The 22,782-nt window shown below is 46.2% G+C and overlaps 1 protein-coding gene across 1 annotated transcript; it reads right to left on the reverse strand.

Annotated features, from left to right (window-relative positions):
* Positions 1-13: 13 nt before the first annotated feature.
* Positions 14-21,792, reverse strand: LOC144591030 (ribonuclease T2-like; the record flags this gene model as incomplete). Its single annotated transcript, XM_078395377.1, has 6 exons — positions 21,695-21,792; positions 16,084-16,150; positions 10,408-10,466; positions 9,315-9,369; positions 2,754-2,812; positions 14-66 (listed from the first exon to the last, which is right to left on the reverse strand). Coding segments are annotated over exons 1-6 (346 nt in total), but the record flags the coding sequence as incomplete, so codon positions are not given.
* Between the last annotated feature and the right edge of the window lie 990 nt (positions 21,793-22,782).

Raw genomic sequence — 22,782 nt, forward strand, 5'->3', positions numbered from 1 at the left:
TCAAAGTACTCACGCACTGTTAATGTCTGAGTAGCAGGCTTACCGTGTGCCTCCCATTCATGGGACCTGTGGAAAGAGATTAGGAACAGCAATGTTTCAATATGAAGAGTTTTCAAGAGTGCAGAGCTGAAAGATGGATTGAAGGAGAAACAGAAACTGTCTTTGAATGATATTGGTGGTGAGACCACACTTGGACTATTGTGCAAAGTTCCAGTCACCCAACTACAGGAATTATTCCAACTAAATATATAGGAATAATTTCAACTATGGGAACCCCGTCATTAAGTTGGAAAGGGTACAGAAGAGATTCATGAGGATGTAACAGGGACAGGAGGGATTGAATGATATGGAGGGACTGGACAGGCTGAGGCTGTTTTCACTGGAGTGAAGAAGGCAATAAAGTGACTGCTTTCCCAGGGTTGGGGTGTCTAAAACATGAGGGCATAGGTTTAAGGTGAAAGGGGAAAGATTTAAAGGGGACCTAAGGGGCAATCTTTTCCACACAGACGGTGCTACATTTACGGAATAAGCTGACAGAGGTCATGTAGAGATGGATTTAAAAGACATTTGGACAGGCATATGGATAGAAATGTTTAGAGGAAGTTAAAAACAAGTTGGTGGAGGAACTTAGCAGACCAGACAGTATCTGCAGGGAGAAAATGGACTGATGACTTTTCAGATCAGGACCTTTCTCCAGTCTGAAGTCCAGGAACCAAAACATTATTTGTCCAGTTGGAAGGGGAGGGGTAGGGGTAGGGGTGGGGGTGGGGAGAGTGGGTGATGTCCATGGTGGGGGTGGGGGTGGGGAGAGTGGGTGATGAAGGAGAATGTCCATGGGAGGGGAGCGATGATGGGGGAGAATGTCCATAGGAGGGGTGGGGGCAGGGAGGGTGGGTGATGAGGAAGAGTGTCCGTGGGTGGGGAGGGGGTGGAGAGAGTGAGTGTTGGGGGAGAGTGTCAGTGGGAGGGGAGGGGTGATGGGGGAGAATGTCCACAGGAGGGGTGGGGTTGGGGAGAGTAGGTGATGAGGCACAGTGTCCATGGATGGGGAGAGTGGGTGATGGGGGAGAGTGTCCGTGGGAGGGGTGTAGAGAGTGGGTGGTGTGAGTGTCCGTTGAAGGGTGGGAAGGGGGTGGGGAGAGTGGGTGATGGGGCAGAGTGTCCATAGGAGGGGTGGGGATGGGGAGAGTGGGTGATGGGGGAGAGTGGGTGATGGGGGAGAGTGGTGGGGAGAGTGGGTGATGGGGCAGAATGGGTGATGGGGCAGAATGGTGGGGAGAGTGTCCGTGGGAGGGGATCCAGTGGGTTGGAGATTTGACTCATATGAAGGTACAGCACAGCAGTCAGTTATTTGGCTTACTGAGTCTGCACTGACCACCAAGCACCCATTTTATGATCAATTGCCCCATAGATTCTCCCCCTTAATTTATAGCAGCCAATTAACGTAGCCCTCACACATCTTTTGAATGTGGGAAGAATCCAGAGCACCCTTGGGAAGCCCACAGAATAACAGGGAGAATGTACAAACACAGGCAGAGGCAGATATCAGGATTGAACCAGGGGTTACTGGAGCCGTGTGGTGGTAGCTTTACTAGTTGTACCACTGTGCCACCTAAACCATTGAACAGACAAACTTTGGTGTTCAAACCCAAGGATTGCAGGTGTGCAGTACACAAGGTTGCCAGCACAGGTGTGCACAATATTTCCCTTCATTTGTCAGGCACTAAATAAGAACAGTGTTACAACTTTATCTATTGGTCAGGCCACACCTGGAGAACTGTATAATTCTGATCTAGGATTAGGCACCTGAATTATGAGGAACGACTGGATAGACAGCGTTAGCTTTCCCGGGAGTTGAGGAGGCTGAAGGGGACCCGGTGGACATGCACAAAGGTATGAGAGTAAGAGACAGAGCAGATAGTAGGAAACTAGATGGCTCACTTTTAGGAGAAGTGGGAAAAGATTTAGAGATCTGAAAATAACTTTTTCAAGAGAGGGTAGTTGGAATCTGAAACACACTGCTCGAGGCAGTGGAAGCAGTGACTCTCACAACATTTAGAAGTTAGAAGAGGATTGATGAGGGCAGTGTGGCCTGCTAAATTCAGCAAGGCCTTTGACAAGGTATCGCATTGTAAGCTCGGCTGGAAGGTTAGATCACATGGGATCCACGGCAAACTAGCCAATTGGTGAGAAAATTGGTTTGATGGCAAGAGCCAGAGGGTATAGTAAAGAGTTGTTATTCAGATTGGAGATCAGAAACCAGTGGTGTGCCACAGGGATCGATGCTGGGTCACTATTGTGGAATGACCGAATGGCCTAATTCTGCTCCAATCACTTATGACCTTGTCATGGCCCAGCTAATGTCCACATAGACAACGATCTTTAACCTCAATCAATCCTCTTGGTCACCTCTTTAAAAAACTGTCTGCTTTGTGAGATATGATTCCCTATGATTATCCCTGATCAGTCTTTATCTATCAACTGCTGGTAAATGATGTCCCTCAGAATCACCTGCAGTTACGTACCCACTACTGATGCAGGCTCACTCACCAGTGGTGCCCTGGCTTGTCCTTGGTGCCCTTAAATAACTGTACATTAGCCACCCTCCAGTCTACTGGAACTTCACCTGTGCCTAAAGATGATGGTAATATCTGTGCAAGGGCTCCACAATTTCTACCCGAGCTTTTCACAAGGTGCAAGTATACATTTGGTCAACCCCTGGGGATTTATCCACCTTAGGTACAAACCATTACCAAAGAGTGTCTTTGCCAGACAGTTCGGGCCAAACCTTGTCCAAATCAGGCTGTAAAGACTGAAAATAAACAAATTAACATTTTGTGTCAGGACAAGAGTGAAATAAAAACTGAAAATACAAGAAAGAGAACATCACATACCCTACACAGCGATAGCAGCTGGATTGCAATCAAGTTGAACAGCTATATGAAAACAGATGCAGGTATCTGGGAATAGGGTGGGATCTAATCCAGGGATTTGGGGGTTTGTAAATAAACAGATACTCAGGAATTACAGGTTGGAATCCAAGTGAGGATTTCCACATAATCTAACAGAAACCCAAAAGTTATGTGTAGACTTGAATATTGAGTCGTAGATTTATAGTTATAGAGTCATAGAGTGGTACAGTGTGGAAACAGGCTCTTCGGCCAAACTCGCCCATACCGGCCAACAGTGGCCCAGCTACCCTAGTCCCACTTGCTTGGTCCATAATACTCCAAACCTGCCCTATCCATGTACTTGTCCAACTGTTTCTTAAACGATGGGATAGTCCCAGCCTCAACTACCTCCTCTGGCAGCTTGTTCCATACACCCACTACCCTCTGTGTGAAAAAGTTACCACTCGGATTCCGATTAAATCTTTTCCCCTTCACCTTGAACCTATGTCCTCTGGTCCTTGAATCCCCTACTCTGGGTAAAGGACTCTGTGCATCTACCCGATCTATTCCTCTCATGATTTTATACACCTCTATAAGATCTCCCCTCATCCTCCTACGCTCCATGAAATAGAGACCCAGCCTAGTCAACCTCTCCCTATAGCTCACACCCTCTAGTCGTGGCAACATCCTTGTAAATCTTTTCTAAACCCTTTCAAGCTTGACAATATCTTTCCTATAACATGGTGACCAGAACTGAACACAATATTCTAAATGCGGTCTCACCAACGTCTTATAAAACTGTAACATGACCTTCGAACTTCTATACTCAATACTCTGACTGATGAAGGCCAAAGTGCCAAAAGCCTTTTTGATTACCTTATCTACCTGCGACGTGACCTTCAAGGAACCATGCACTTGTACTCCTAGATCCCTCTGCTCTGCAACACTACACAGAGGCCTACCATTTTACTGTGTAGGTTCTACCCTTGTTCGACGTCCCAAAATACAACACCTCACACTTCTCTGCATTAAATTCCATCAACCATTCCTCCGCCCACCTTGCCAATCGATCCAGATCCTGCTGCAATTGTTCACAACCATCTTCACTATCTGCAAAACCACTAACTTTGGTGTCATCAGCAAATTTGATAATCTTGCCCTGTATGTTCTCATCCATTGATGTAGATGGGAAACAGTAATGGGCCCAGCACCAAACCCTGAGGCACACCACTAGTCACAGGCCTCCATTCTGAGAAGCCACCTTCCACCATCACCCTCTGCCTCCTTCCATGGAGCCAATTAGCTATCCTTTCAGCTATCTCTCCTTGGATCCCATGAGATCTAATCTTCCAGAGCAGCCTACCATGTGGAACCTTGTCGAACACCGTACTGAAGTCCATTAACACAACTTCTACAGCTCTGCCCTCATCAACATTTTTGCTCACGTCTTCAAAAAAATCAATCAGAATTCTGAGACATGACCTCCCCACGTACAAAACCATGCTGACTATCCCTAATTAGCCCTTGCCCATCCAAATGCCTGTATATTCTATCCCTCAGAATACTCTCCAGTAACTTACCAACTACAGATGTTAAGCTCACCGGCCTATAGTTCCCAGCATTTTCCCTGCAGCCTTTCTTGAAAAGAGGCACAGCATTTGCCACCCTCCAATCTGGCACCTCTCCTGTATTTAAGGATGACTCATAAATTTCAACCAGGGCTCCCGCAATTTCCTCTCTAGTTTCCCGGAATGTCGTCGGATATATCTGATCAGGCCCCGGAGATTTGTCTACCTTCATACACGACAGTACCTTCAGTACTTCCTTGACGGTAACAATGACTCTCATGACACTTCCAGTGAATGCTCCAATTTCCTCTGCCCTACTGTCTTTCTCCTCGGTAAATACAAAGGAGAAATACTCATTTGAGGACCTTGCCCATCTCCTGTGGCTCCACACAGAGGTGACAGTTTTTATTCCTGAGATGTCCCACTCTCTCTCTAGTTACCCTTTCTCCCTTAATTATTTATAAAATCTTTTGGAATTGTTCTTGAGGCTACCCGCCAGAGCTATCTCCTGGCCTCTTTTTAGCCTTTCTGTTCTCCTTTTTTTAGTTGCTCCTTAGTTCCCAAAACTCCTCCAGGGGTGCACTTGATCCCAGCTGCCTATACCTGTCCCATGTATCCTTCTTGTTTTTGACTAACATCTCAATTTCCCTCATCAGCCAAGCTGCCTTCTTTGCCTGCTATGCCTTTCACTCTAACGGGGACGTACACATCCTGAGCTCTCTTTAGTACACTTTTAAAAACATCCCACTTGGCCGATGTTCCTTTCCCCATCAAATAACCTGCTCCAGTCAACTTGAAGGTTCTCTCATACCCTCAAAGTTGGCCTTACCCCAGTTGAGCAAGTTAGGAAGAGGGGATGTTCAACGAGATCTGGGTGTCCTAGTGCATCAGTCACTGAAAGGCAGCATGCAGGTACAGCAGGCAGTGAAGAAAACCAATGGAATGTTGGCCTTCGTAACAAGAGGAGTTGAGTATAGGAGCAAAGAGGTCCTTCTACAGTTGTACCGGGCCCTGGTGAGACTGCACCTGGAGTACTGTGTGCAGTTTTGGTCTCCAAATTTGAGGAAGGATACTCTTGCTATTGAGGGCGTGCAGCGTAGGTTCACTAGGTTAATTCCCGGAATGGCGGGACTGTCGTATGTTGAAAGGCTGGAGCAATTAGACTTGTATACACTGGAATTTAGGTGGATGAGGGGGGATCTTATTGAAACGTATAAGATAATTAGGGGATTGGACACATTAGAGGCAGGAAACATGTTCCCAATGTTGGGGGAGTCCAGAACAAGGGGCCACAGTTTAAGAATAAGGGGTAGGCCATTTAGAACGGAGATGAGGAAGAACTTTTTCAGTCAGAGAGTGGTGAAGGTATGGTATTCTCTGCCTCAGAGGGCAGTGGAGGCCAGTTCGTTGGATGCTTTCAAGAGAGAGCTGGATAGAGCTTTTAAGGATAGCGGAGTGAGGGGGTATGGGGAGAAGGCAGGAACGGGGTACTGATTGGGAGTGATCAGCCATGATCACATTGAATGGCGGTGCTGGCTCGAAGGGCTGAATGGCCTACTCCTGCACCTATTGTCTATTGTCTATTGTCTAACACATGGTCCCTCTCCATCCCGGTCCATAGCTTTCTTAAACCTCATCTGAACCCTTCATGCTATGATTTTCCCAGTCTATATTAGGAAAGTTAAAATCCCCTACTACAACAACCTTATTTGACCTGCAGCTGTCTGCAATCTCCTGGCACATTTGCTCTTCAAATTCCCGTTGACTATTTGGGCATTTGTAGTACACCCCTTTCCTGATCATCCCTTTCTTGTTCCTCAGCTCCACCTACATAGCTTCACTAGATGAACTGTCCGTAATGTTACCTCTGAACTTAACCTCTGAACCTAGCCGTGCCATCCTCCTTAATAAACAATGCAACTCCCCCTCTGCTTTTTTCCTCACCCATGTCTCTCCTGAAGCTCCTGTACCCCGGATCATTGAGCTGCCAGTCCTGCCCCTCCCTTATCCAGGTTTCAGTCATGGCTATAACGTCCCAGTCGTGCGAACCTAACCACGTCCTAAGCTCATATGCCTTACCCATCAAGCCCTTGCATTAAAATACATGCAGTTTAAACCATCAATCCTTCCTCGCTCTCCGGGTTTTTCCCTCTTCTGTCCATCAACCTTTCCTACACCACCCTCCATTCTAACCTCTCCTGTGCCTCTGTCCTGCACGAGATCCCACCCCACTGCCAATCTAGTTTAAACCCTCCCATGTAGCATTAGCAAACCTTCCCGCTAGGATGTTGTTCCCCTCCAGTTTAGGTGCAACCCGTCCCTTTTATTCAGGTCACCCCTGCCCCGGAAAAGATCCCAAAGATCCTGAAATCCGAATCCCTGCCCCCTGCACAAACTCTTCACGGAGTTGGACAAAAACAATTCACCAGGATGTTGGCTGAAAAGGAGGTTGATAAAGGATAATAAGATCATGAGGGGCATTGACAGCATAGATAGTTGGAGTCCTTTCCCCAGGGTAGGAATGTCCAGATACATGGGTAGGAAAGGAATAGAGAGATGAGATCCCAATGTGGTCAAATGGGGTCATGCAGATGATGATCATGGTCAGCATAGACAAGGTTACCTGAAGGAAACGTTTCTGTGCTGCATTACTCTACAACTCTATAAGCATCGAATTGAGCTCTTTGGCATACTGGGTTCATGCAATTTACCCAACTACACTAATCCCATTTGCCCACATTAAGACAGTATCCCTCTCTGCCAAGTCCTATTTAAGCATTTGTCTCAAAGCTTTTTAAACATAGGATTCCGATTAACATTTAGTGCGGAAACAGGCCCTTTGGCCCAAGTCCTCGCCAACCAGCGACCCTTGCACTATCCTACACACACTAGAGATGGGGTTTTTAACATTTACCAAGCTTACAACCCAAGAGTATGAACATGGAATCCTCCAATTTTGGGTGACCTCTAACAACCCCCCCTCCCCCCCCCCCCCCCCCCCCCCCCCCCGCCTTACCTGGCTCACGCCTATTTCTCCCTTCCCCCTCCTCTTACATCTCTTCCTATGGCTTCACAATTTGTAATCCCCCTCCTCTCTTCCAGCTTTCTTTTCCCCCACCCCTTACAATCAGTCTGAAGAAGTATCCTGACTTGAAACGTCTCCAATCCACATTCCTCAGAGATGTTGCCAGACCCACTGAGTTACTCCAGCACTTTGTTTCTTTGTTTAACACAGACCAGACTTAGACCCAACCAGTGACCCAACCAACACAATCACTGACTTGTCAGACCCTGGTCATCCTTCTCCCTGTTCCCTTCCAGCAGAAGGTACAGAAGCTTGAAAGCGTGCAACACTAGACTCCAGAACTGCTTCTTCCCCTCTGTTATCAAGCTTCTGAACGGTCCTTCCATTAACTGGGGTACTAAACCAATTCACCTCTACTGCATTGCAGACATTGGACTTTGTTTCTGGAACTAATGCACTACAAAGCTGAGAAACATATTCTTAGTTACTCCAGCACTCTGTATCTTCCCTTTTGTTCTATCTATTGCACTCGAGTTTGGCTTGATTGTATTTATGTATAGTATTTTCTAATCTGATTGGAAAGCATGCAAAAGAAAGCTTTTCACTGTATCTCGGAACATGTGACAACAATAAACTTAAGCCGAACCTAGACCTAATATTTTGTCGGAAAAAACTGCAGATGCTGGTTTAAATCGACGGTAGACACAAAATGCTGGAGTAACTCAGTGGGACAGGCAGCATCTCTGGAGAAAAGGAATGGATAACATTTCGGATAAGACTTCTTCAGACTGAAGGGTCTCGATCTGAAATGTCACCCAGTCCTTCTCTCCAGAGATGCCTCCTGTCCCGCTACACCTAATATTCACAGGTGAAATACTACAAGATTGGAAGGCTTGAGTTATTAGGTGACATTAGATCAGCTGTGGACACAAGAAACTGCAGGCGCTGGAATCTTTAGCAAAAACAATGCTGGAGTAAGATGCTGGATTCAGGCAGCATCTGCAGAGGGAATGGACAGGAAACCTTTTGGGTTGGGAACCTTCTTCAGATTGATCAGACTGAACAGACAGGGACTGTTTTCCCTGGAGTGAAGGAGGCCGAGGGGTGATCTTATGGAGGTTTATGAAATCATGGGAAGCATAGAGAAGGCGCATGGTCACAGCCTATACTCCAGCATAGGGGAGTCTAAAACTAGAGGGCGCAGCTTTAATGTGAGAGGGGAGAGACTTATTCCCACATAGGGTGCTGGGTATAAGGAAGAAGCTGCCACAGAAATTGGTAGAGATGGGTAGAATTATAACGTTTAAAAGACATTTGTACAGGTTTATGCATAGGAAGGGTTTAGAGAGATATGAGCCAAACAGGCAAAGCTCACTAGCTTTGGTAGACATCTTGATTGGCATGGATAAGCTGACAGGTCTCTTTGCATGCTGCATGATTCTAATATCAGATATCTGTGGGGGAGTAACATGCTTGGATCTATGGCAGGAGTTCAGATAGTTTATGTGTGGAAATAACAGATACCAGAGTTACAGAGTGGGAAGTCATTCATTGTCTGTAGGAAGTCATTTACATGTTGAATAACAGATACTAGGAGTGGGTTACAAACTGAAGGTTTTCAATGGGTTTGTGTGTTAATGTACACAATCTCAAATACTGCAGCTGAGGCCAATGTAAAATGCCCAGAGTACAGACCTGAGGACACTTCCTGCTGCTGTGTGATTTGAAAAGCCCACCCACCCTCTAGAGAAATTGACCAAAGGCCTGTGTGCCAGCGTGTCACCCCAGACCCAAAACCCACGATGGTCTTGAACCGTAAGTACTACTGACCTTTATTTTGTTGTAGTTATACGGATCCATATTCACATTGCCACCCTTGGGGGGCCTGGAAGATAAATGGATGGGATGAGTTACTACCTCCAAGCTGAAGAGTTCCTGCACTTTGCTGACAACTTCTTCACAGGGACAACACTTCCTGTTCTGTCTCAGTGCCAGAGACCAGGGGCTCCGTGGTAACTCCAGCGTTGCAGAATCGGTGCTCCCACACTGCAGCTTGGAGCAATGACAGCAAATATACCCCGTCCCGGGTTTGCCGGGTGTGAAGTGTAATAGTGAGGAGGTGTGGGAATTGTGGGAAGAACTGAACTGCTCTCTGTCTTATGAGCACTTCGTACCGTGGAAATAGAACTTTATTTTAGTGAAGTGTCTCATAGGTTGAACATGTCTGACCTTGTACTTTTGATCTTTAATGTTAAGGCTGATAAGGGAAAGAAGAGAATTCTGGATCACAATAGTTAACCATGTTAACAAATATACGTGACCCACTCCACATTTCTTGCTATTAAATATGATATTAAAAGGTCGCATGCTCTGAGTCAGCAGAGCAGTCTCTGGCTTGACACGTTATTGTGAACAAAGAAGTTAATTGTCACTCACGTCTTGAATATATTATTCCAACAGAGGTCTGGCTTTGTCTCTGCAGACCTTTAGTGACATCACAACAGATTCTTGGTCCCTTTATTTAAAGAGAGGTATAGCTGCCATGGAAGCAGTTGGGTGAATGGTGAAAGGTTGAGTCCTGGGATGGGGTGCTGTATGAGAGATTGAGCAGGTTGGGCCGAAGCTCACTGGAGATTTTGGAATGAGAGGTGATCTTCATGAATTGTCTAAATTGTGAGGGGGACTGACAGGGTTGTGTCAGATTCAGGGGCGGCCATTTGAGGTGGAGCTGAAGACCTTTGCTCAGAATGCAGCCGTGCAGCTGCAGAACCAGCTGTTGTTCTGGTGCTGGTGTCCAGTTCCTGGGCTCAGTGGAGACCACAGACCAGCACCACAGCCCGACACTACCACTGGAGACCCCCCTGTCAGCTCTCCCTGACAACTCCCATCTCTCACTAGAACCCATCTGAGTAACGAGACTTACCACCAGCCATGGATGGTCCACCATTCAAATTCACATCCTTTGCCGGTCCAGTGATTCACCTGGAGAAAGAACAAAGAAAACCCATCACTGAAACAAAATGGATGAAAAAGGTTAAAAAAAAGATAGATCATTGGGGTCATTGTCAGGCAGAGAGTGGGCAGGCAATGGGAGGGTTTGGCAAAAGGACAGAGGGGTGAGTGAACAAAGGGAGGGGTGGAAGAGACAGGTGGATGGGTCAAAGTGAATGTGGGATTGGTTGCTTCTCTCCAGGTGGATGTTTCTCTGCTTCTCAGGATATGAGTGAGAGGGTGCAGAGGAAAGTGGGACCCAGAACAAGTGGTACACATTGGTACCAATGTGGAGAAGGCAGCAATGGAAGTCTGTCAATGTTGCCAGAGGTGGACAGGTGGCAATCTCTGGGCTGCTGGCACGGCCAGGCTTCAGGGAGAACAGAATATGAAGAGAAGGTGGCGATAGACTGGTAATATCCATGGTGCATGCAGGTACATTCAGATTCAGAGGCAGATGAAACCTGTATGAGATGGACGGGTCACAAGTTAATAGGATTGGGACAATGCCCAAGTCATGACAGTTGAATCAAGATCAGCAGGGTATGGGCATACCAGGCAATAACAGCAAAAATAAATAAGGTGAACAGAGGGTGTGAGTGTTGGATGATGACAGAGAAGGAATTGTTGGATAGGAGCAAATTGAGAGACACAATCTGGTGTCCACAATATACACAGAATGTGATGAGTAAGATTGGTGAGCTGCAGGTACAAAGAGCCATGTGTGATTATGATGTGCTGCTGATCACATGGCTCATTCTCGGCAGAACAGACCTCTTAATATTCAAAGATATGGTGGTCAGAAAAGGTAAGGATGGAAAACAGGAGATGGGAGGCAGAGGAAAATGGTATTATAGACTATCGATTAAACATTCCCTTCTCCAAACAAGACAGCATCAAAGCTTCACCGTCGCCTCTCGCCGATGGACGGATGCCAACTACTATAGACTGAAGAGAGGGGATGTCCTTAAGGCCATGCACAAACTCGCTTGGGCTGGAATTCACTTTGCAAAACTTCCTCTTCTTCCCGACGTCATTCATGCCCACGTGCACAACCACTTCTGGCTGTTCACCCTTCCTCTTGAGGATGTTCTGAAGTCGGTCTGTGACATATTTAACCCTGGCACCAGGGAGGTAACAGACCATCCTGAAGTCCCGCCTGCCGCTACAGAATCTCCTGCCCACACTTCGGACAATGGAGTCACCCACTACTATGGCTCTGCCTGACGTCGGTCTCCCCAGTCGAGTCTCCTTGCCAGGATTGGAGCCACCGACCTGTTCACCGCTTGGACTGGAAGCGTCTTCTGCTCCGACAACTCCTAAGGGGGCATACCTGTTTTCATTCGGCACAGCCACCGGGGTCGCCTGCTCTCCACGTTTACTCCCTTTTCTCCCAGTCACCCACCTGCTCTCCTCCTGAATCACTGGCTTAACAACTTCACTTGTCCAGGAAACTCTCATTTTCAGGATGGCCCTAAGGTCATCCAGCTGCTTCCCCAGTTCCCCAACACGTTCACTCAGGAGCTGCACCTGGACACAATTCCTGCAGGTGTAGTCTCCAGAAGCTCCATAGGCATCCTTGACCACCCATAACCTGCAGGAAATACACTGCACCAACCTGCCTGCCATTTCTTCAGTGGACAAAAAATCACAAGTTTCAAAGATCTGGGATACCAAAAAAAATTAGAGATTGCCAAATTTTATTTGGAGAAAAAAATAAATGGACAGAATACTTTTCAACTCTTGTTTCCTTACGCAAGCATAGATAATGTGCTTTGTGTTAGTAAATCGCGATATGGACTGCTCTCCCCAGTCCTCATGTATCACAAGTGTTGATATTGTGGCAGCTGGCACTGTCACTGAAGAATGGGGAATGTTTTATGTACAGACGAGGAGTATTCCCACACCAGGGAAAAGTAAAGGAACTCAGGTGCTCCCTGGATCACCCAGGAGGGAGTGAAGGAAGGAGTGAGCATGAGGAAGGTGAGACTTCAATGGAAACCCACCTGAATGTGGTGAGTTGGGAGAGGCAGTGAGTACAAAAGGAGAGAGGCTTTTCAAGGGAAAGTGGAACAAAGAGCCTTCCAAAGGCCTGTAAATGGGATGAGCGGAGTGTGGAGATCAGGGTATAACGGAGTGATCTGCATCAAGGTAGAGGCACAGCTGGAACATGGCTGAGGGCATTGTATCACCCGTTATCAGGAAATGGGAGCTGCCAGAAGCGGAGTGATGCAGATCTGGGAGAGGGGGTGGGGGTAACTGATGAGGAGGAGGAGGTAACACTAACAAGTCACTTGCACCGGAAGGGATAATCCCAGGTTGTTAAAGGATGCAAGGGTCATGGAGCAGGTGGCTGTAATCTATGTTGCCACCACCTTCTGTGTGAAGAAATTGACCCTCAGGTTCCAATCAAATCTTGCCCCACTCACCTTTAACCTAAGTCTTCTTGTTCATGATTCCCCCGCGTTCGGTAAAATACCCTATCTATTCCCCTCAAGACCTTATACTCCTTTATAAGATCATTGCTCATCTTCCTGCACTCCAAAGAATAACGTTCTCGCCTACACAACCTCTCTCTGTAGCACAGGCTCACAAGTCCTGGCAACATCCTCTTCAGCTTCTCTGTGCTCTTTAAGCTTAATGACATCCTTCCTATTGCAGAGTGACCAAAACTGAACACAATACTCCAAATGCAGCCTCAAAGTCTTGTGCAACTGTAACACAATATTGCAACTTCTTTACTTAACACCCTGATTAATGAAGGTACCAAAAGCCTTTACTACCCATTCCTCAAACCTCCCTGAGAGGATGTTAGTCCTTTTCCAGTTTTGATGCACCCTGTCCCTCTTGTACAGGTCACACCTGCCCAGACGTTATCCCAGTGATCTCATCAGCTAAAGGCCTGTCTTCTGCACCAGTTCTTCAGCCATGCGTTCATCTATTCTAGTGTTACCATCATTGGCATATGGCACTGAGAGGAATTTTGAGATTACACTCTGGAAGTTCTGCTTTGTAAACTTCTACCAAACTCTCTAAGTTCACCCTGTCGGATCTCACCTCTCGTTCTGCCTAGGTTGTCAGTACCATTGTGTACAACAATCTCAGCTGTTTTCTCTCCCCTTTCACAATGTCCCGGATCCAATCCAAGACATCTCTGTCCTTGACACGAGAGAGGCAACAAACCATCCTGGGATCTCGCTCTGAGCCAAGGGGAAGTCCATCTCTTCCCCACACCACAGCTCACTGAGATGTTTCCTTGCCCTGCTGTGCATCACAGCCAACTGTGGTGCCACACCTTGGCTACTGCTGCAACTTTCCTCTGAGAGACCTACTCTGTCTGCGAGGGGAATGACCACAGGGCACTCACTCCTGCACGACCTGCCTGCACTTACTGCTCCTCCTGGTCATCCACCTCCTTCCTTTCTCTACCTGCAGTGTGACTAATTGTTAAATTCAGTCAACAAAGTTCTCCGTAAATCAAATTCTCCACGGCACTACACAGTGGGAAGCTGCAGCTGGACACAGCCTCCTGCAGGTGTAGTCAGACACACCAGAAATGTTCCCAAACTCCCACAGGAAGAGCAGACCACTGGCCTAACCTCCATAACCTTTCCTCTTGTTCTACCCTTATTAGACCTTTGATGTATATGGTCTCACTTCCACCTGGCATTGCTCTGCCCATCTTATTAGATCAATATCACCATATAACCAATCACTCTTCAGACAGAAATCCAGATAGACACATTCTGTCCCAAATAAACCTCCTCACCATGGGTGGCACATTGGCGCAGTAGTACAGCTGCTGCCTCCCAATGCCAGAGACCCGGGTTTGATCCTGACTACGGGTGCTGTCTATATGGATTTTGCACGTTCTTGCTGTGACTGCGTGTGTTTCCTCTGGATGCTCTGGTTTCCTCCCACATCCCAAAGACGTGTGGGTTTGTAGGTTAATTGTCCCTAGTGTGTAGGATAGAACTAGTGTACTGGTGATTGCTGTTCAGCACGGACTCAATGGGCCTATTCCACTCTATATCTCTGAAACTAAAAACATGTACACGTTACTGAAGGAATCACAGATCAGAGGAGCAGGACATGTCACAAGAGAGTCTGATGTCAGAATGCAGCTGTTTTGTGGATCGCTGACTGAGGGCAAACGATCAGGTGGTGACAGAACAAGTTTTAGAGATGCTCGTACAGTATTCTTGTAGCCTTTCAACATCGACACACTCCATTGGTAACAACGAAAAGTGGATTGTCTTATTTGGCATACCTGCATAAAGTGTGTGCTCGGTCGTAAAGAGTTATCATGGAAACAGCCCCATTGATCAAACTCGTCCATGCTGACCAAGGTGCCTCACCTAAGTTAGTCCCATTTCCTTAGGTATGGCCCATATCCCACTAAACCTTTCCTGTCCATGTGCCTGCCCAAATGTCTTTTAAATGCTGTTATTGTACGTGCCTCAACGATCTTCTCTGGCAGTTCATTTTCCATACCTACCACCCTTTGTGTGAAGAAATTCTTATTAATTCTTTCCCCTCTCACCTTAGGCCTATGCTCTCAGGTTCTTATCCTGGGTAAAAAACTGTACATTCACCGTATCCATTCCCTATGACTGATGAAAGCCAATACACTAAAACTCCTCTTTAATACCCAAACCACCCGTGATGCCACTTTCAGGGAACTACACTTTACACGAGCACTTTCACTGCTTAGTTTTTAGTTTAGTTTAGAGATACAACGTGGAAACAGTCCCATCGGCCCACTGAGTGCGCAGATGAGCAATCCCCACACATTAACACTAATCTACACACACTAGGGACAAATTACAATTATACCCCGCCAATTATCCAACAAACCTGTATGTCTTTGGGGTGTGGAAGGAAACCGGAGATCCTAGAGAAAACCCACACAGGTCACGGGGAGAACTTACAAACACTGTACTGACAAGTACGTAGTCAGGATCAAACCTGGGTCTCTGGCGCTGTAAGGCAGCAAATCTGCTCCTGCACCACCGCCCGATCCCTCTGCTCTACAACACTCCACAGGCCCCTCCCATTCACTGCGAAGGTTCTACCTTGGTTTGACTTTACAAAATTTAACATCTTGCACTTATCTGCATAAAACTCCATTTGCCTCTCCTCGGCCCACTTGCCCAGCAGATCAAGACCCTGCTGTAATTTTTGATAACCCTCTTTGCAATCTACGATACCACCTACTTTATTGTCATCTACAAACTTACTAATCAAGCCTTGTACACTCTCATCCAAATCGGTTGTAACCTGAGACAAGCCTCTTCATTGTCCACTATACCACCAATCTTCTCTCAACCTTATTGTTCCAAACGTGCGTTTCAAGGTAGATAAGGAAAGATACAAGGATTAGAAATTAAGGATCTGAAGTGGGGAAGGATGATATGAATGTCATGAAACAGGACCTGGCAAAAGTTGACTGGGAGCAGGTACATCCATAAACCTACCAGTCATGCCATCCAGATTCTAATTATTAATATGGCAATATGATCTCCAAAGCAGCTTCTGTGATAATGACACTATTTGCATGCTCTCACAATCAAAGCACTCAGACTGGCACACAAATAATTCTATTTACCTTACAGGCGTTTGGTGGCCACCTAAGTGCCAGAACATTATCGGTAGGATCTCCCAAGTTAGATTTGCTATAAAACAAAAGTGTTTTCATTAACGGATCTGTGAACTGGCCACACGAGGAAGTGCTGATAGAGCAAATAGTAATTGGCGGTACAGCCCCCGTTCACCTACTGCATATAAACCACCAAAACACACACTCACCTGGTAACTCCAGAGATGGGGGTAGAGATGTCAAAGGGAGGGAAAGAGTCAGAGTGGTCTAGGTGGGAGCAGAGTCAAAGTGGCAACAGGGATCATGAAATGTTTACATTCCATCTGAGTACACCAATCCAGTCATCTAGGTAGACAGAGCTCGGTTCAGTTTAGTTTATTGTCACATGTATCGAGGTACAGTGAAAAGCAGTGAAAAGTGACCAAAGGCAGCAGATCAAAACACCATCCACATTCCCCTCAGCCCCACACTTTCTGAACTTGGACGTTTCCTCACTTGCTTCCAATCCACTCACCACCCTCCCATTCATCTAGGCTGAATCAATGTAAATGCTGCATTCTCCAAGTTTATAATGTGAAGGTGTTTCTGGGGCTACTTGGATTATGAATCCAAATCAGGTCTTACATTGTTCAATCCATGGTCTATAAAGAATATCAAGCCAATAATGAATACTCTCCACATTCCTAGATGTGTGCACTTCCAATGACACTCGGAATGCTTGACTCATGTCTAGATGACCAAGGCGAATAACGCATTTAATGAGCACCCAGTCTATTCACACCCTCCACAGTGATACACCATGGCTGCAGTGTGCCCAGATTAAACTCCATCAGTCGTTTCTCTGCACATATTTTCAACCTTTCTATATCCTGCTGAATCATTCGTCAAGCCTCCTCACTATCCATAACTGCACCAATTAGGCAGCATCTCTGGAGAAAAGGAATAGATGATGTTTCAGGCTGAGTGAGAGTGTCAGTCCGAAGAAGGATTTCGACCCGATACGTCACCTAGACGTTTCTCCGGAGATGCTGCCAGACCAGCTCAGTCTTTACATATGCATGGGCGCAATCCCTTGTTAGGACAGGACGAGGCACTGGCACCTCAGGCTTGACCCGGCCTCTTGGCCTTAGTCTCAGTGGAAGTGCTGGCTGTCTCGGATTTTTTCCTGACAGCCCAGTCTTGACCACACAATGGTACTGGCAGTCTCAGTTTTGTCCCAGTAACTCAGTCTTCCTCGGACTTGTGACAGGGGAACACAGCTAGCAGGGAGCCGTGCCCCTTGCCCCTTGCCCCTTGCCCCTTGCCCCTTGCCCCTTGCCCCTTGCCCCTTGCCCCTTGCCCCTTGCCTTTCCCTTTCCCACACTCTCCCTTTTCGCTAGAATGCCAAGGTTTATAGGGAACAGGCTGAAAAGGTTCTGGTGACCAAACCAATATAAGCTAATTGCCCCCGCTGTTACCAATGATGCTGAGAATTGCCTCTCCTGGCCTGTCAACCAATGAGAGGGATCAGAGTGGCATCTGAAGGAGGGGTCCCTCTCACATTGTGCACATCAACTTTGAATTCAATCTATCAAGTCTCTGTGGATCTCATGTACTTTAGCCTTTACATCAGCCTACCATGAAGGCCTGTGTTGAAAACTTTACTAAAATCCATTTATTCAACACCCATTGCCCTACGTTCAATCATCTTTGTCACCTCCTCAAAAAACTCAACCAATTTTTTAAGATATCATCTCCCCCTCCCAAAGTCATGATGACTATCCCTAAAAAGACTTATTATGGATAGATTAGGATTCTATCCCTAAAAATCTTCTCCACCAATTTTTCTACCACAGCCTCACCATCCTATGAATGACCTGTTTTGTCTCTATTTCCTGCCTCAAATGAAGGAATTGCAATGGGGTACCTGCAGAACTTTGGGATCTTGCATGTGGCTAAAGAGTATACAAAGATCTTTGTCAAGGCCCCAGCAGTCTCCACTCTTGTATTTTCAATGATCTGGGATAGATCCCATTAGGCGCTGGGGAGTTATCCACTATATTATTCTTCTAGAAAACAATACCTGTGCCACAGTGGCGGCACGGTGGCGCAGCGGTAGAGTTGCTGCTTTAGAGCGAATGCAGCGCCGGAGACTCAGGTTCGATCCTGACTACGGGTGCTGCACTGTAAGGAGTTTGTACGTTCTCCCCGTGACCTGCGTGGGTTTTCTCCGAGATCTTCGGTTTCCTCCCACACTCCAAAGACGTACAGGTATGTAGGTTAATTGGCTGGGTAAAATGTAAAAATTGTCCCTAGTGGGTGTAGGATAATGTTAATGTGCGGGGATCGCTGGGCGGCACGGACTTGGAGGGCCGAAAAGGCCTGTTTCCGGCTGTATATATATGATATGATATGATTATCCCCTCCTTGGTTACCCACTTATTTGTCAACAATGAATAAAATATCTTGGGATTCTCCTTAATCCAACTTGCCATGGAAGTTTTGTTTTCTTCTTATTGTCTACATTTCTCAAGGGCCCAATTTCAATTTCCTCATCCTTACATATGCTTCTTTTTTTCTTTTTGACTAATCTTGTCATCGAAGGTTCTTGAGCCTTGCCATTCTTGCCTTTCATCCTGTGTCCCCAGCTCATGCCTAATACTGATGTCATTGGCATCTTCTCAACTTAGCACTCTCCTCCAAGGTCCAGATTTATCCTTATCCGTAACTTTCAGAAAACATATGGAGTTGTGTTTACTGTTCCCAATATGCTCCTGCATTGAAACTCCAATCAGCTGGCCAGGCTCATTTCCCAATACAGGGTCCAGTATGGTCCCTTCCCTGGTTGGATCTAGATATTGTCAAAAAACCGTCCTAGATGCACCTACAAAAATTCTGCCCCATCTAAGTTTGTGGCACCAAGGGGAGTTAAGTCCATATTGGAAAAATTAAAGTCACCCACTGCAACTCCTCTGTTGCTTTTACACTTTTCCCATATATCTGTTCCGGGAGTTTTCTTGGACACAATATTATTCTTCTAGAAAACAATACCTGTGCCACAGTGGCCCAAGGGCGACACAGTGACACAGCTGGTAGAGCTGCTGCCTCACAGTGCCCAGGACCAAAGTTTGATCCTGACCTTGGATGCTGCCAGTGTTGAGTTTGCCTATTCTCCCTGTTCCTACATCCCAAAGACATGCGGGTTTGTAGGTTATTTGGCTTCCGTAAATTGCCCCTGATGTGTAGGAAGTACATGAGAAAGCAGGATAGCATGGAATTAGTGTGTATGGGTGATCAATGGTCGGAATGGACATGGAGAGCCAACGAGCCTGTTTCCATGCTGTATCTCTGAACTAAAGCAGATTAAACCTCCTCCTTCTTGATCACATGTCCCTAGAATATCAATATACCCCTCCCTGATCGCACGATTCTCTCCTTGGTGAATGCAGGTGCAAAGTACTCATTTAGTACCTCGCCCATTTCCAGATCCAAGCATAAATTCTCCAATTTATCCTTGACTGCTCCAATCCTCTATCTAGTTACCCACTTGTTTGTCAACAATGGGTAAAATATCTTGGGATTCTCCTTAATCCTACTTGCCATGGGAGTTTCATTTTCCTCCTATTGTCTATACATTTCTCAAAGGGCCCAATTTCAGCTTCCTCAAACTTCCTTTTTCTTTTTGACTAAACTTGCAGCATCTCTTGACATCCAAGGATCCTGAGCCTTGCTATTCTTGCCTTCCGTCCTCTCTCCCCAACACGTGCCTAATACTGATGTCATTAGCCTCACCTCAATGTAGCACATTCCCCGAAGGTCCAGGCTTATCCTTGTCCGTAACTTACTGCAAATATATGGAGTTGTGTTTGCTGTTCCCAATATGCTCATGCATTGAAACTCCAATCAGCTGGCCAGGCTCATTTCCCAATACAAGGTCCAGTATGGTCCCTTCCCTGGTTGGATCTAGATATTGTCAAGAAACCCTCCTAGATGCACCTACAAAAATTCTGCCTCATCTAAGCTTGTGGCACCACCGGAGACCGAGTCCATATTGGGAAAATTAAAGTCACCCACTACAACTCACCCTCTGCTTTTACATCTTTCCCATATCTCTGTTCCAGGGGTTTACTTGGACACTATAACATGACACAGTTGCATCAGTCACTTCTCCAGCTGTGATTTTTGTTTGATATAAAGGGTGTTAGGGGAAAGTTCAGAGCAACTTGCAATGAAACAGGACAGGATTGGTGCGTAAGATTCAAAATGGTGGCGGTTGCAGTAAAAGAACGGTGCTGCTGGGGTCTTTCCTCCCACACCTTCGGCAGCACTCTGTGCTCAAGGTTGATTGCGGGGTGGCACCCTGGGGATCGAAGGCTGAGCAGTGGCCGTGTGAGGCGAGGGACGACATGTTTATGGGTGGATGTCCCCTGGTCAAAGTGTCGGTGGAGTGGGCCACTGGAGGCCCTGCAGCAGCCGGGGGCTCGAGTGGCTCAGGTGCCGCACTAAGAGGCCGAGTGCGTGGATCAGAACCAGCCTGCTGCAGCACGGAGTGGCGGAGTAGGGGTGGAGGACTTTGATAACATCGTCTGGCCAGATCGGCCGCTGCAACTCCAATGCAGTGCCGCCACTAGGACAACTGGCCTTTATGGCCAAGTTCGGACTCAACATTTTAAACAACCTTGGACTTCAATCTTACAAATAGCGCTGGAAATGTGGTGTGCCTTGTGTAATGCCTGTAACAGTGTAATCTACTATTCCTACACTCTTGTACTTAAGTATGTTTGTGTCTTTGTATAGTAAGATTCTTACTCAAGTGTACGTACCTAGTTACATGTGACAATAAAGTACCATTTAACCACTGGATCAGTAAACATTGAGGTGAGCTGCATTCTGAGTTGGAGACTTAAAGTTAAGAATTAAAGCTGTGCAAACCCATTAGGGCACAGAGGAATGGTCAGTGCATTGTATTTTGTAACATTTTATCTTGCATCATTTTAACTTTCTTGTAAAATTTAATCGCACATTTTATTACGTATTTTATGCCATAATAGTTTTTGATATTTACTTCCAATAAACATTTTAAAGACTAACATCTATAAGTTGAGTACTTTGAGAGTGTTGGCTGGTTTTACCGCCCAGACCGCACTGAGCCTGCACTCCCTGGAATTTAGAAGGATGTGGGGGGGACCTGATTGAAACATCGAATAGTGAAAGGATTGGATAGAGTAGATGTGGAGAGGATGTTTCCACTAGTGAGAGAGTCTAGGAACAGAGGTCATAGCCTCAGAATAAAAGGACGTCCATTTAGGAAGATGAGGAGGAATTTCTTTACTCAAAGGGTGCTGAATCCATGGAATTCTTTGCCATAGAAGGCTGTGGAGGCCAGGTCGATGAATATTTTTAAGGTGGAGGTAGATAGACTCTTGATTAGTACGAGTGACAGGCTTATGAGGATAAGGCAGGAGAATGGGGTTGAGAGGGAGCCATGATTGAATGGCAGTTGATCAGCCATGATTGAATGGCAGAGTGGACTTGATGGGCTGAATAGCCTCATTCAGCTATCACTCATGAACAGATGGGATTAATCCAGACACAATGGAAAGAAAAAGCTCCCCTTACCAGTAATCCTGACTGTACTCACCCAGAACAGCTGGCTGCCACCAGGAAGAGGAGCAGGAGGAATGGCAGACCCATGTCACGGCGGAGACAGTTGTAGGCTATTGTAGCTGTAATGCACAGTGGGATGCTCAGGCTTTATACATCCCCAGGCTGCAGGCTCATGAGATCAGATGGGGCTGTGGTCACACAGGCTTCCTATACGACATGTTCCAACCACAAGTTCTTGCAACTACCAGAGGTACACTCCCTGCTCTTACCACAGGCACCAGAGCCTGCAGCAGAATAGGACAATAATGATAAACAGTCAAAATGATCAACATGCCCTAGAATATCAATATACCCCTCCGTGATTGCACTATTCTCTCCTTGATGAATACAGGTGCAAAGTACTCATTTAGTAACTCACCCATTTTCGGGGAATCCATGCATAAATTCTCTTATTTACCTTTGACTGTTCCAATCCCCTCCTTAGTTACCCACTTATTTGTCAACAATGAATAAAATATCTTGGGATTCTCCTTAATCCAACTTGCCATGGAAGTTTTGTTTTCTTCTTATTGTCTACATTTCTCAAGGGCCCAATTTCAGTTTCCTCATCCTTTCATATGCTTCTTTTTTTCTTTTTGACTAAACTTGTCATCGAAGGTTCGTGAGCCTTGCCATTCTTGCCTTTCATCCTGTCTCCCCAGCTCATGCCTAATACTGATGTCATTGGCATCTTCTCAACTTAGCACTCTCCTCCAAGGTCCAGATTTATCCTTATCCGTAACTTTCAGAAAACATATGGAGTTGTGTTTACTGTTCCTGCATTGAAACTCCAATCAGCTGGCCAGGCTCATTTCCCAATACAGGGTCCAGTATGGTCCCTTCCCTGGTTGGATCTAGATATTGTCAAGAAACCCTCCTAGATGCACCTACAAAAATTCTGCCCAATCTAAGTTTGTGGCACCAAGGTGAGTTAAGTCCATATTGGAAAAATTAAAGTCACCCACTGCAACTCCTCTGTTGCTTTTACATTTTTCCCATATATCTGTTCCGGGAGTTTTCTTGGACACAATATTATTCTTCTAGAAAACAATACCTGTGCCACAGTGGCCCAAGGGCGATACA

Source organism: Rhinoraja longicauda, unplaced genomic scaffold (genome assembly GCF_053455715.1).
Source record: "Rhinoraja longicauda isolate Sanriku21f unplaced genomic scaffold, sRhiLon1.1 Scf000514, whole genome shotgun sequence".
Classification (NCBI taxonomy): domain Eukaryota; kingdom Metazoa; phylum Chordata; class Chondrichthyes; order Rajiformes; family Arhynchobatidae; genus Rhinoraja; species Rhinoraja longicauda.